Source organism: Cricetulus griseus (genome assembly GCF_003668045.3).
Source record: "Cricetulus griseus strain 17A/GY chromosome 1 unlocalized genomic scaffold, alternate assembly CriGri-PICRH-1.0 chr1_1, whole genome shotgun sequence".
NCBI classification, from domain to species: Eukaryota; Metazoa; Chordata; class Mammalia; order Rodentia; family Cricetidae; genus Cricetulus; species Cricetulus griseus.
Genome location: NW_023276807.1, coordinates 68,863,149 through 68,878,574, shown reverse-complemented (window position 1 = coordinate 68,878,574; position 15,426 = coordinate 68,863,149). Strand labels below are relative to the sequence as shown.

Below are 15,426 nucleotides of genomic sequence, written 5' to 3'. Positions count from 1 at the left end.
TTCCAGGAGTCTGTGGAAGAATCATTAATTGGAATTTAATTGGCATACTATACCATCTGTATGGACAATGCTGTAGAAGGTGCATAGTTGTTGTGGGGCTTTTATTTCCTGTGCACCATTTTGGATGTGTAATGTGTACAGATTTTTACTGTTTTTTTATCCATATAGGTGGTGTGATTTAACACACACAAGCATTTAACAGGGAACTCCCTCAATTCAAGGGGGAAGGGAGGAGAGAAGCAGGAGGTTCTGGGGCTAGTGGTGCTAGGTTTATTGTTAATGAACGTGAAGGCCCAAGCCATGTGTGGTCAGCATGACTGTGCTAGATGACCATCCTAGGGGCAACCTGGGCTTTCCTAACAGAAGCCATTGTTCAAGTGCTTACAAGTCCAGTTTTGCTTTTGGAGTTGTATGCTTGCCAAGATGCTTTGAGATGATTACCTCCTTATGCTGTGTATGCTCAGTGTCCTCCTTGCAGTTTCTGGGCATCACGACTGCTTTTCAGCATCACTTACCTCTAAAATAGATCCTGTTTTGGTTATTGTGCTGGGGCCAAGATGAGTCTGCCTCTCACCCACCAGGAGTGCTGTGAACTCTATACCCTTTGGGACTCTCTCCCTCCTTCTTTCACACATCTCTATTGATACTGGGTGCACTGTGTTTGGAGTGAGTGGCTCTTGGGCTCTCTTGATGTAAGACCAGTCTTCTCTAGCAGAGATCCTGTGATAGTGGCTGCAGTCTCACTGGCCATGGGAGCTCAGGATCTTTGTTACGGAGAGCTGACTTTTGATGAGCTAGGGGCAAATGGTGACAGACTTTCTGTGCTCCCTGTGCCCTGTAGCTGTTCACAGAGGGAGAAGAGAGAGCGGACTTATTCTGCTCGCTGCTGCTGCTTTACAAACTTCTTGTTTGTTAAATTATGGTTGGAACTGCTTTGTGAAAAAAAACTTTTTCTTAGTTCCCATAGTAAATACTGAATTTTATTGACTAGGTGATGACTTCTGTGGTGTAAATAAGAGAACTTGTAAATTCATGGCTTTGCTGTTGTTTTTGTGGCACTCCTGTGCTGGTCCGTAAGCACACACATGTGCCCGTTTTTCACAGGTGGTTCAGGATTGATGGCTTTCAGTGATCACACTTTATGACTTTGTATCTTCACCCACCTCTCAGGTTTTCTGGGTTTAAATCACGGCTTCCACTGACAGAGTGTCTCACAGTTGACTCTTCTGCAGTGAGCTCCCCAATCCAGGTCTGAGTGTGGAAGGAACGAGTCTCAGCCAGAAGTGTTGAGTTCTTGTTCACTTTGCTTAGAAGTAACTTGTGTTTCATGGGGCTGTTTTCCATCCTGTAGGCAGAGGTCTTTCAACTGGAAAGAATACCTTCTGTTCTTTATTTTAACTACTAGGGAAAATTTAACAGTGAAGCATTGCATGAAGATTTAGGCAAGCAACCCCATGGTGGGGGACCCAGGGTTAAGGTTGTGAATTCTGTTTGGGCATTATGGGCTGCTGTGGTGGTTGAGGGACACAAGGGGTGCCACGCAGGCTGTGGGTTCTAGGTCCTGTATGTATCCTGGGAGTGTTGGGTGTGGAAATAGTCCTAGAGCCTGATGCTGTGTGATGGTGGTTTGAGAAAGTGTAGGCAGTGAAGAGCAGAGCCAGAGACTGGACAGGTGTCACCTCATACACAGAGGGATAGGATCCCGCTACTCAGTAACCAGAATTCACACAGCAGGATTATTATGGGGAGGCAAGGGATGTGGCAGATGTGTGACCTGAATTCCCCAGGAAATGCTCATCTGAGTGTCTGGGATGAAAATGTGGGAATGAGTCTCCCTCTCTTTATTCCCACCAGCCTGAATCGACATCCTGCCCCAGAGAACCAGTGATGCCAATGTTAGATGACATGTACCACTCAGCCACCCCATAGCAACAATAGGCAGGCCCTCACCCCGAGACCCAGTGGGATTCCCCTGCCACACACACCAATAGAAACTGTGGTAGGTAGACCTACCCATCCTGTAGGGAAAGTAACAGACACACCCATGGAACCACAGAATACAGACAGATGGATTGCTCAGAACCACTTCCCAATAGAGAGTGGGGACCTGGGGGTGGTGTCTGATGGCAGCAGTGCCACTTTGGACCATTCAGAGGTGCACTGCAGGCCCAGGTGGAGGTCAGGCAATGAGGGTTGTCTTAGCTTGCTTAGCTCTCCTTTCCTCCCTGTCTGTTTAGAGATCCTGTCACCTGTCACCTGTCACCGTTTGAGGTGTGGCATTCCCCAGTATTGTGGGCCTTGGTGCTTTGATGCCCTATATACCTGCTAACAGTATTCTCTATCTCCGGGACCCTTTGAAGCTGTGTGTGTAGCTGAATTGATGTCCTACATACCCGCTAGCATTCTCTGGGACCCTGTGAAGCTGTGTGTGTAGCTGAACCCTAAGCGTAATTTCTCAGATGCTTGGGGAGAATGGGTTGGTGGGCTCTGTGACCTTGGGCACCTGGCCTGAGAGAGGTCTGTTCTCTAGTGGCTGTACAAGGCCCTTTCTTCACCTTCCCTGGCTGGGTTCAGTTGAGGCTCTGTGTGAGTCCTTCTGAGAGAGGAGTCATCTTGGCTTTGATCAATAAAACTTCCTCCTATTTTTTTTTATTCTAGAGAAGCCTGTGTCACCCAAATCAGGAACATTGAAGAGCCCTCCCAAAGGGTTTGATACGACTGCCATCAACAAGAGCTATTACAACGTGGTGAGTAACTGCAGGACAGCTTCTCAAGTGTCCATAGACTATGAAGTCAGTTGTTGCAGATAGACAACTCTGGTGTCCTAGAGGGAGTGTCTAGTATGTTGGATTACCCCACTTTTCACTGTGTGAAGCTATGACTATAGAATGTCTAAAAGTAAGATTTTGAAGGGTATAGTGCATGACAGAATTCTTTCATGCTTCAGGTGCCACTAGGACTGGTTGGAGTGGATTAGACTTTGCAGGTCCTGGTTTATTTTGTTTATTGCTCTTGTCTTTCTTGAGACTACTGTGCCTATATTAATTTACATGGAATTAGATGTAGGGCCTAGACCAGTGCTGCGACCCTTTAATACAATTCCTCATGTCGTGGAGATCCCAACCATAAAAACTATTTGTGTTGCTACTCCATAACTGTAATTTTGCTACTGTTAGAATTGTAATGTAAATATCTGTGTTTTCTGATGTTCTTAAAAGACCCCTGTGAAAGGGCTGTTCAACTCCCAAAGGGGTTGTGACCTACAGGTTGAGAACTACTGTCTTAGACTCTGGACAGTAAATACAGGTATTACAGTGTGTTGCCCTTGACTTCCCTACTCTCTTTTTGCCAATCCTCAGTTGCCTGGGTAGACTCAGTGTAAGTGCTGTCAGCTGTCAGAGGTCATTCATGTTCCTGTGGAGGCACTTGGGGGCCTGCACCTGAAGTTTGCCTCCATGGTGTGCACTCAGCTTTCCACTGGGTACCCAGATGTTGGCAGCCTTGCTGAGGTTCTGATGGTGCAGTGCAGTGGAAGGGATACATGTCCTGGCTCTAATTGTCCTTGCCGCTTAGCCATGGAGTGGTTGGGAGATGAGCTACTGGCAGCCTGAGCAGTGAGTTGACCTATGATATGGGGTTGATATTGCTAGCATTGGCCTTGTAGCTGCCTCAGCGGTGACTTGACCTACAATATGGGTTTGATAATTGCTGGTATTGACCTTGTAACGTGAAGAGGATTTGTGATTAGCCTTCAGGTGCCCAGTGAGGTGCCATACAGGTTTCCATGGTACTGGGAGGCACATTTAGAAACTCTGGTGCTATTCTGTTTGCCAGAAAGTCTTCTGGTCACTTCTTAGGATGCCCCTGAGATCTTAGTCCAGTGACCTGATCATGTAGTTAAAAGAGACATGCCTGTGACAGGACTATTGTTTGAATTGAACTGGATGGATCCTGACAGTGAAACTACTAGCTCCACCCATAGTGTGATGGCAGGCATCTTTCCCAGTAGGGTCCAATAAGGAGTTGGGTGCCCTACTCTGAGGTGCCAACAGTGTTGTCTATGTCCTCATTCATCATCCCTGGAGGCTGCTCATTTAACAGCTTCCCTTTCTTCTTAGCCATTGTGTTGTTAAAAGAAGTAACTCTGTTCATGCCTAATATCACAGGAATGCAAGGTGACTTTTTCCTTGACATGCTTATACAAACTGTGAGTGATAGGTAACAGTCACTAGTTACAATCTGCTAGTGTCCACAGCAGACTTACATCTTTGGACGCTGATAGACACCCCTGTGCTTTCTCTTGTGCTCCTGAGTATCACTGGGCTTGACCTCTGCTCCCTGCAACCTCTTCAGTGCTGGGCCAAAGAAGAGAGAGTGGCAGGTACTGTTGGCCCAGGATTTGCTTCAGCTGATCTTTTGTCTTTAACTTTGGTCAAGATTTCTTTTATATCCCATGTCTTAGTTTTCTATTTCTGTGAAGGGACACTACAACCAAGACAATTTATAAAATAAAACATTTACTAGGGCTCACAGTTCCAGAGGGCTAGAGTCTGATTTTCATGGTAGGGAATATGGTGGCAGCAGCCAGGCAGGCACAGCACTAGAGCAATAGCTTAGTGCTTTCATCTGATCCCAAAGCCAGGAGGAGGTGGGTAAGAGTGAGAGGGAGAGGAGAGAGCAGACACTAATTGGGAATGGCATGGGCTTCTGTAACCTCAAAGCCTGCCACCCAGTGATACTCGTCCAACAAGGCCACACCTCCTAACCCTTCCCAATCAGTTCCACTCACTGGGGACTAAGCATTCAACATAAGCCAGTGAAGGGCATTCTCATCCTGTGACCTTGCGCGTCTGATAGGCGAGCTTGGGGAGGCCTGCATTATGACTCCTGGCTCTCCTGGGAGTGCCCCACTTCCTGTGTCCTGTCCACAGTGTTGTGGAGGAGGGGCCCTTGCCAGCTCCTGAACAGATTTTTCTCCCTGTTGTTTACTGCTTGTTTCGTGTGGGCCCTGATGACACAGGCTGTAGTTTGAGGTGGTACTGAGAAATCAGCATGATGAGGAACAGAGTGTCTGATGAGTTACCTAACCCCTGGGGATGCTGAAAGCCTCAAAGAGAGCCTCTGAGTGGTGGTCCTGGCAGGCTGGCTGCAGTGTTAGGTGGGTGGGTAGCATTTTTTGCTTCCTAAAGTCATAATTGTCATAACTCAGGAAGATTCCTTTTTATAAGGAAGCTGGGTTGTCGAGTCCCAGACAGTAAGTGGTTGAGCCAGGATTGAAGTACAGGTGTGCTTGGGTCTATATACCTAGTGCTTCACTCTGCACAGTGCAGAGGGGTTGTGGGGGTGTGAGTTCTGCAGACTACTGTTTGGCCATGGATTCTTTGGACCCACTTTTTTTTTTCTGGTGAGTTTCTTTTATTTTGCTATTTTGCTTTTTAAAATAATTTATTTTTATTTTGTGTGCTTTGGTGTTTTGCCTGCATGTATGTCTGTGTGAGGGTGTTGGAGCCCCTGGAACCAGAACTACAGATAGTTGTGATCTGCCATGTGGGTGCTGAGAATTGAACCCAGGTCTTCTGGACAAACAGTCAGTGCTCTTAACCACTGAGCCAGCTCTCCAGCCGCTTCTCTTGTAAATGTTTAACATTTGGAAGAAATGTTTCTCCCAAATCTAGTAGAGTCCTGAGTTAGGAATATGCTGTAGTAAAATTTTGTTTTAAATGGTAGATATTAAAGCATGCTTGTCTGCCAGCTAAATAGGTTCTAGATGTCAAGAGGTTATTAAAGGCAAGTGTAAACCAAGACACTAGTTTCTTCTCCTGTTACTGTGGTAAATGCCTGACAAAAGCAACTTAAGGAAGGATTTATTTTGGTTTGCAGGTAAGGTCACAGTCACTGTGGTGGGGAATGCAGAGGGCAGGAAAAAGAGAGCTATGACTGCCTGTGTGCAGCTCAGTTCTCCTTACACAGCCTGGGACCATGGCTCAGGGAATGATGCCACCCACAGTGGGCAGGTCTTCCCACCTCCTTGACCCAACCAGGAGAAGTTCCCATAGGCATGCCACACAGCTGGTCTCCTAGGGGAGTTGAGATTCTGTCAGGATGACAATTGAGTTTCTCTGTCAGACGATTGAACTAGTAATACCAGGGTAGGGTCCCTGCTGTGTCCTTGTGACCTGTAGAGTTATAGAATTAGCAGGAGCTTGGTAGCTGCTTCTTTCACCACCGCTTTCTTGCTCACAGAACACTTAGTGCCACTAGTCAGAAGTTGAATTATGACAGGAGTCCAACTTTGCAGTTCACATTCTGAAAATTTGGATAGACTGGACTGGGTGTGGGGAGATGTCTCAGTCTTAGTGCCTGCTGTGGACACATGAGGGCCTGAATTTGAATTCCCAGCATCCGCGTAGAAGCCAGGAGAGTGTCTGGGAGGTGAGATAGGTGATCCTTAGAGTTCACTAAGTGAATCTGTGAGTTCCAGGTTCTCAAAAACTTAAAATGGGGAGTGGTTGAGGAAGACTCCTGAGTGCTAACTTCTTGCCTCCACATGCACACACTTGTACACCTGTACACCCATGTACATATTTGCACACCTGTACACCCATGTACACTTATGTACATCTGCATACATGCACACTTTTACACATGCACACCTTACAAACATACACAAACAAAAAGACTAAACTCTGGTATCTGGTGGCATGGTTGGCAGCATGGAAGACTGTTTAGGATAGTTGTGCCATTTCACTTTTCCTGTGTGCATAAAGAAGGGTTGTATTGCAAACATTTGGGTTTAGTTTATGGTGATCTTTGTAGGATTTAAAAAAAAAAAGACCTAATATTTTATGATTCTTATATGTAGGTCAGTTGTTTTATAGAGAGGTGTTTGAACTTTACAGTGCAGAGGATGGAGCCTAGGACCCCACACATACTATACAGACATCCTGCCACTGAATGCCACCTCTAGCCCTGTGGATTAGTCATTTTTATACACAGGGCCATCTCAAATCAGAGATGCCGAGGGCGAGTGTCTGTGTCTGCACGGAGTGGGAGTCAGTCCCTCTTGAATTGGTTTGTTTCAAGGCGGTTAAGTCTGAGGAACATGTGTGTGGCTGCTGAGGGTGCCCGCCCTCCTGTGTGGCACTGTTGTATGACTGGACAGTTCTGTCTCGTGACTTTGAGCCAGCCATGCTGCTTGGGTCTTTTCCTCTGTCCTTCTTCAGTACTGTGGGTCACAAAGTCTGCATCTCCCTGAACACTGCTGTATTCTGGGTCCCCAGTCATGGTGTGATGGAGCTGTGGCAGCTGGGGTGAGGTCCATGGGATCCTGCAGCAGCCACCGTGTGCCTGAGGCACAAAGAGGAAGAGAGGTGAGGCTAATTGCTGGCAGACTCAGGCCAGGAAGGGTGATGAGACTGCCCAGGTCTGAAAGCACATAAGCCTCCTGGGTGAGGGGTTGATGGCACTGGTGTGAGCAGGTGAGTAATTACGTGGCTGTGTGTGTGCTTCTGCCGACACCAGTGTATCCTGCTTGGTCTTCTGGGGAGCATTGCAGAATGGCCTGAAAGTTGTATGTGGTACTAGGCAGTGGTTGGAGTGGAGCAGTGGAGTGAACTTCGCTTCTGTGGGGCTGTTTTTTTGGTGTTCTTTTGGGAAGTCTTGACGTGTGTCTGTGCTCAGGGTGTGGCTGAGGAAAGCTGCTGTGTCCTGGGGTCTCTGCACCAAGACACTAGTGGTGCTTTTCCTTTGCCCATCACCTTAGTAATATGTGCTAGGTTTCTGAGGGTGGCCCCAACAAGCTCTCAGCTGTTGATTCTCTCTGGGTTGCAACATTGGTGTAGAGCTCTTCCCCTTATACACCCTGGAAAGACCGTCTTCTTTAGACCCGAGGTTGGTGGTGGCTGCCCTCTTTTCCTGTTGCTTTTTGAGAACTGTGTCTGGCTTAAATTACTGTTTCTGGAGCAGTGTCTGGAGTCACAGTGTGCTTCTGTCACTAGGCCTTTGACACTTGGGTTCAGTGAGTGTGTTAGGAGGACACTGTCATTGTGGGTGCAGCATCCAGATTTCTCCACAAAGGAATGAACTCGCTGCATGGTCCCTCCTCTTCCTGGCTGTCTCCCAGCTGCCCCCATGAATAAGTCCATTCATGATGAAGCTAGAGTTGGGCATCAGCGGAGACAGAGCCTGTGGTGTTTCTTCTTGGGGTTGAGTGTATAAGCTGCTTCTAACACTTCATCTAATGGGGGCTCCTAGAGCTCACAGAGCCCGAGCTGAGCTGAAGAGCCATACGAAGGCTGAAGGGTTTAAACCTCTGCTTAGATCATCAAAAATTATGGTCAGCAAAACAAAAGGGAGGCTATGTTGGTCACCCTTGCAGTCTGTGTGTGATTTGGTGGGCATGGATGCTATCTTGGCTGCCCTTGTAGTCTGTGTGAAGTGGGCGTGTGTGGCTTTGTGAGGCAGGTAGTACATAGCATTCAGGAAGTGCTCAGAAAGCCTTCACTGTGACCTAACTCAAAGAGCCCCGTGGCAGCGATGGAAAGGCCTTGAGAGGGACTTCCCTCTCTGATGGGGGCCCTGTAGAACTCTTGATTGCTGCCTTTTGGACCTGGAGCTGCCCTATGGGGCTGGTGACAGAAGGACCCACTGTTAGGTTTTGACTCTGCAGTTCACCAGGTGTCCAATATGGAAGGAGAGAACTGCTTTGAAAAGGAAACTTTATGTGTATGTATGGGGGTGGGGAGGCTTCCTAGATCTTGATCCTAGTGACTTGGGATGCCAGGGACTATGTTCCCAGTTTGTCCTTCCCTCCCCTTCTCTCCTTTCCCCTCCCCTTCCCCAATTATTTGGAAACAGTTTATGCTATTTGCCCATGTTGCTCATGCTATCCTTGAACTTGCCCCATAGGCCAAGCAGATCTTGAATTTGTAATTGTCCTGCCTTGGTCTCCCAAGTAGCTGAGATGACAGGTCTGCTTATTAGGCTTAAATAAAGGACATTTTTTTTTTTTTCAGGGATTAAGACTGCTATACCCTGAGTAGCTGCTAGGCCCAAGGACAGGGGACAGGTGTGTTGGCAGCAGTGCTTGTGGCCCCAGGCCCTTGGGAAATCCACAGTTTCTGTCCTGCTTGGTCAGGTGGCTATGGTGTTGGTGGTTTTCGGTTGGAAACATTTATTTAAGCTGGTCTGTTTGGTACTTTGTGTTTATCTAGAAATTTTAGAGTTCACTAGTCTTTGCTAAATTTGTTATACTAATGTAAGCTATTTGGAAAGATTTTATCTTTATAATTACTCTGTTATCTTCAAGAAGAATGAATGTCTACATAAGGACTCTTTGATTGACCTTTCATCTTCAATATATGTTTTGTGTGGGATGGTCTAAAACATCACAGTGTCTAACAAAAATCCCTGTCTCCCACAAGTTTATTTAGACCCAGTCTAAAGCAGAGGTTCTCAACTTTCCTAATACTGCGACCCTTTAATATAGTTCCTCATGTCATGGTGACCCCAACCATAAAATTATTTTCATTGCTACTTTATAACCATAATTTTGCTACTGTTATGAATAGTAATGTAAATATATGATATGCAGGATATCTAATATGGAACCCCTGTGAAAGGGTTGTTTGTCCCTAGTGGGTTATAATCCACAGGTTGAGAACCATTGGTTTAAAGAGTAAAGTTTTGGACTTGAGATATGTCTTACAGGCAGTCTGTGTCCATTATTTAAGTGCTTGGAACCAGAACACTGTCAGGTTTTAGAGTTGGGGGGTTGGGCATATTTACATAGACTTTACTGGTTGAAATTCTTTAACTCATACTCTGAAATGGTCCAAAGTGTAAGACTCCTGAGAGAGCTCAAAGTCTAAGCATCCTGAGAGAGCTCAAAAAGCTTAAGGTTCTTGGTCACTTTGGATTTCTTTTTTTGGGGGGGGGCGGGGCTGCTTTGCTTAGGGATGTCCAGCTGCATACAAAAAGAACAGGTTTTATATAGTTCAGTGAGCTTCAACAAGTGTGTAACCCCATACCCAGTTAGAATACAGAGTCAGTCTGTCACCAGCACACTCACCACCTGGTTGTACCCGTACTCCCCCCCCCCCCCCCCCGCCCCGCCCTTGTAGTTAGCTTCCTGCTCTTAGACAACCTAAGTGGTTTTGTATGTGGTACTTGGTGACAGCTTTTTCTGCATCATCCAGCATTTTAGAGACTATCGGTCCAGTCAGCATTCTGAGACTGTCCATAGTCTGTCCTTTGTAATTTAGGCCCACCTCACCCTCCATGTCCAAGGATGGAATGTGCTCTCACTCAACCTAGGCATACTTGTTGTTATATGATGAAGTCAAACTTCTGGGCTGGCCTTAATAATTTATTATATAGGATTAGTAGTTAATAATTTCAAAAGAGTAAATGTGTATTACATGCAAGCAACAAAATGTGATGAACAATGGTGGTGAACTTGCTAAAGTTTATAAATTATGGCAAATGACTCTTGTGTTGTGAACGACAGTGGTTTATCATTTATTACAGGTGCTACAGAATATCCTAGAAACAGAGCATGAATATTCTAAGGAGCTGCAGTCTATGCTTTCCACCTATCTGCGGCCACTGCAGACCAGCGAGAAGTAAGTTGGCTGGAGACTGCTCTGAGTGCCAGCTTGCCTTGGGCACAGCATTGTGTTCATTAGGTTACGGCCCACAGTGAGGCTTCATGCTAGGAAATCAGGATACATGTCAGACCACTGACAGACTTGTGCTTTTGTTTTTCCTGGCCTTAGGTTGAGTTCCGCAAACACTTCGTATTTACTGGGAAATTTAGAGGAAATCTCTTCCTTCCAGCAAGTGCTCGTGCAGACCTTAGAAGAGTGCACCAAGTGAGTTGACTGCCCGAGCTTCAAGTTTGTATGCGCTTAGTTGGTATCAAATGCCAGATCTTTCTGAAGATAGAAGCTAGATTATTTTTTTATTTTGGGTAAAGTTTTATAGTAAAAGCTGTGTGTTAGAGACTGGTTGGTTTTCGCTGACAGACTTTTTAGATAGGGAAAGACTTTGGAAGAGGGACAAATTAAGCTGATGATGGAGGAGGCTGCTGCATGGCTTGTCAGGAGGTAGAAGTAACCGGTAGCTGAACGGCTCATGTGCCAGGTGTTGTGAGGGGTGGCTTTTTCCAGTGTTGTCTTATAGCCCTGTAGCTCTTTGCTGGCTGATAAAGTGTGGATTGCCATGTACAGGCAACATACCATAGAAATAACAAGAAGGGCTACGTTTCATGTATGCCAGAGAAATAACAATGAAAGGTTACTTTTCATATATGCCTTTTGTTTATTGAGTTCCAGCATGGACCAGGCACTTTGTACTATAGAGGTATATTCATTAACTCTGTTACATGCCCTATTGAGGGGGTTGGGGCTTAAGATACAATTGGGACACCAAAGGTGGAGTAGTGGACTCAAATGCAAAGCCTGTATCTGTAGCAGGCTCTCTTGAACTGCCAGTCCCCAAATCATGACATGGAGACTTATTACTTACGAATGCTCAGACTTATGTGTGTCCCACTAGCTCTTATAACTTAATTTAACCTGTTTCTCCTCATCTATGTTTTGCCTCAGGGCCTTTTACCTTTCTTTCATTCTGTATGTCCTACTTTTCTGCTCCTTCTTTGTTTGACTGGCTGTAAGCTGCTTGGTGGCTGCCTGGCTGACTGACCTCAGGTATCTCCCTCTTTTTCTCCCTGGAGCCTAGGTTCCTCCTCCTACTTAATTCTCTCTGCCTGCCAGCCCCACCTACTCCACTACTGCCTAGCTATTGGCCATTCTGCTTTTTATTAGACCAATCTGATGCCCTAGGCAGGCAAGGTGAAAAGGCAATACATCTTTACATAGTTAAGCAAATGCAGCATAAACAAATGCAACACACCTTTACATAAAGTAATATTCCGCAACATAAACAAATGTAATACATCTTTGTAATATTCTACAACACAGATCCCTCTCCATATCATGAAATACTGGTTGATGCCGAGATGATTTCCCCTGCCCCCTGTGTCTCTGGGGTTGCCTGCAACTCACTGTTGCTGTTGAGTACTCGCTGATGTGTTTGACCCTAAGCTTTCCTTTAACATACTGTTTCAGTTGACAGAAACGTGGGAGCCACTTAAGAGACTATGCTGTCTTCTTGGGGTCAGTGCTTACCCCTGAAATGTGGGAGCTACTTCTGTATGCATAGACACTGGTATCTTACTCAGGCACTCTGCCCAATTTGATGGTTATCTGTGATTTGCCTGCACTTGTCTCTTCCATTTTGGAACTTTTCATCTGGTGCACTGCAGTATACCCTCCATCAGCTAAACTGCTTTCTATTCTGGGAGATTTTTAAAACCCTATTCTCTTTCTAACTTTTTCATTTTTCTTCTCATTGCTTTGTGTTGGTTTTATTTGCACTGTAGGGGATTGTTGACAGAAGTTTCTATCCGCCGGGTTCCACAGCTGTTTAGTCCCAAATAAGCACACAGAGGCTTATATTAATCATAAACTGTTGGGCGGGTGGCTCAGGCTTCTTACTGGCTAAGTCTCTCTTAATTATTAACCCATTTCTATTAATCTGTATCTCCACATGGTCTTGGCTTACCTGTGATGTGTGGCCCTCTTTCTGCCTTGGCAGCTACACGGTGTCTCCCTCACAATTGCTGTCTGCTTTCCCTTTCCAGGATTTTCCTAGTCTGGAAGCCCTGTCTAAACTTCCTGCCTGGCTACATACTCCCTGTCCATTGGCCAAAACAGCTTTATTCATCAACCAATAAGACAAACACATATTCACAGCATACAGAAGGACATCCCATCAGGGGATTGATCTCAGAGCCTTACTTAAGTTTGCCTAACACATGTTCTGCCCATGGCCTGTATGTACCCCAACCCAGTGTCACAAATGCTCATGGAAGTTGTGAGTTTCTCCCTTCGTTGATGCAGTATCTGTGTTTCTTTTCTCAGGAGAAAATTATAAGTCAAATATTTTTATGCTTATGCTTTCTGAACATAGTTTTATTCTGCCTTCCTTTTAGCCCTGTCATCTTGTTAGTTTTTTCTTTTCTCTCCCCCCTCGTCCCTTCTCCCCTCCTTAACCTCTCTCCTTTCCCTACTGTTTTAGTTAGGGTTTCCATTGCTGTAATGAAACACTGTGCCTAAGAGCATCTGGGGGGTGGGGACGGGACGGACGGATGACGACTACGACTACGACGACAGAGTTTATTTGATTTACATATCCTGAAAGACAGTCTACGAAGGGAAACTCAAGGCAGGAACTCAAACTGAGAAGGATCCTGGAGGCAGGAGCTGATGCAGAGGCCATGGAAGAGTGCTGCTTACTAGCTTGAACCTCCTGGCTTGCTCTCTTATAGAACCAGTAACACCAGCCCAGGGATGTTACTACCCACAGTGGGCTGGGCCCTCCCCCATGAATCATTAATTAAGAAAATGCTCTACAGGATTGCCTGCAGTGCGATCTTACGGAGGCATTTCTGTCTTTTTTTTTTAATTTTTTTTTTTAATTTAAAATTTCTTTTCCATTTTATGTATTAACCCCAGTTCCCCCTCCCTTCGCTTCTCCCATCCCCTCAACACCCCCCTACCCACCTCCATCCATTCTTCAGAGGGTGTAAGGCCTTTTTTGGGGAATGCACAAAATCTTGTATACCAAGTTGAGGCAGGACCAATTATAAACACCCCCCCCCCCCCCGTATCAAGGCTGAGCAAGGTATCCCACCACAGGGAATGGACTCTATAGTTCATGCACCCAGGATAAGTCCTGGTCCTACTGCCAGGGCCTCTCAGCAACAGATCAAGCCATATAATGGTCACTCATATTCAGATGGCTTAGGTTGGTCCCATGCAGTTTCCCTGGCTGTCAGTCCGTAGTCCATAAGTTCCCACTATCTCTGGTTAGCTGTCTCTGATTTTCCCCATCATGATGGAGGCATTTTCTTAATTGAGGTTCTCTTCTCTCCTGTGTCTCTAGCTGGTATTAAGTTGACATAATTGGCCAGCACAGCTGCATGCACTTGAGACTATTGCACGCGCGCACACACACACACACACACACACACACACACACACACAGAGAGAGAGAGAGAGAGAGAGAGAGAGAGAGAGAGAGAGAGAGAGAGAGAGAGAGAGAGAGAGAGAGCCAGCTTTGGCTGCACTGACAGTGGGTCAAGCAAGATTCACTGGATTTGGCGTGTTGAGGAGTTCTGGCATTAATAGCTTTGGTCCTATTTTCTCTGGGTCAGAGTCCCCAGGGAGCAGGAAGTCCTCTTTCCTATCAGTGTGCTAAGAATCTGATGGACGTGGGCTACTGGGAGTGTCCTCTCAGGCTCCCTGTTTGCAGCATCATGTCCTGTCCTAGGCCTACAGTCTGGGAAGATAGGCAAAGCCCCTCAAGCTCCCAGTGACCCCTGCATGTTGCTCACTGGTGCCCTGTTTGGCTGATGCCAAGTCTCAACATCTACTCCCCATCTCCACAGTGGGTTCCAGTGGCTGTTTCTTTGTTCGTGATTAAAGATTTAATCTTTAATTAAACTCTAGAATCCTATGATCCATTGTTGTTGCCTAGAGGTAGGAAGAAGTAACTTATATTTAACCCTGTCACCTGCAATGAGGTTGTCTTTAGTAATTGTTCTTGTGCCACCTTCAATCCTACATGGGTAAAAACTTAGTTAGGAAGCCATGTTTGGTACTTTGAAGTTCGGCGGCTATGTTTGGTAAGTTCTAACTTTGTGTACAGTATATAAGACTTCAGGACATGTATTTTCTTCACCTCACAGAGCACATAAAGTTGGCTAGGTTGGTCAGTCATGTGGTATGTCAGACCTGGCTGTGAAAAGTTAGCCCCCAGCCTGTAGGAGTAGGCAGGAGCAGAAGGGTATGGGGGCTAAGCTGAGGAAAAGAGCTTGGTGCCTCTGCCCCTTGCTGGTTTCTTCCTGTCTTTATGGTGTCTTTCTCTGTCACACCTACAGGTCTCCTGAGGCCCAACAGAGAGTTGGCGGCTGCTTTCTGAGCCTGATGCCACAGATGAGGACCCTGTATCTGGCTTACTGTGCCAACCACCCATCCGCTGTGGGCGTCCTCACAGAACACAGGTTTGTTGGCTGCGACATCTGGGCCTTAAGGGAGGTGGACAGCTCTGCACCTCTAGATACCGCATGGAACAGCGTTCACACTAAACAAGGACACATTGATTTTGCCCTCAAATTGAGTGTTTGAATGTGTGTTAAGAAAGCCAAAAGGCTGGCCAGTGTTTATGAAAGAAAAAGGTCCTGGGGCTGTGCCTTAGTCAGGGTTTCTATCTCTGGGAAGAGACACCATGACCACTGCAACTCTTAGAAACAAAACATTTACTTGGGCCTGGCTTACAGTTCAGGGGTTCAGTCCAGTATCG

General features: G+C 46.2%; 1 protein-coding gene across 6 annotated transcripts in view; it reads left to right on the top strand.

Annotated features, from left to right (window-relative positions):
- Positions 1–15,426, top strand: part of Arhgef7 (Rho guanine nucleotide exchange factor 7) — a 79,171-nt gene that overhangs the window by 30,954 nt on the left and 32,791 nt on the right. For all 6 annotated transcript variants that reach the window (XM_035452203.1, XM_035452201.1, XM_035452198.1 and 3 more), the window contains 4 exons: positions 2,659–2,747; positions 10,528–10,622; positions 10,776–10,871; positions 15,005–15,127. In XM_035452203.1, coding sequence (XP_035308094.1) covers positions 2,659–2,747; positions 10,528–10,622; positions 10,776–10,871; positions 15,005–15,127 — 403 coding nt within the window. The remainder of the gene's footprint in view (positions 1–2,658; positions 2,748–10,527; positions 10,623–10,775; positions 10,872–15,004; positions 15,128–15,426) is intronic.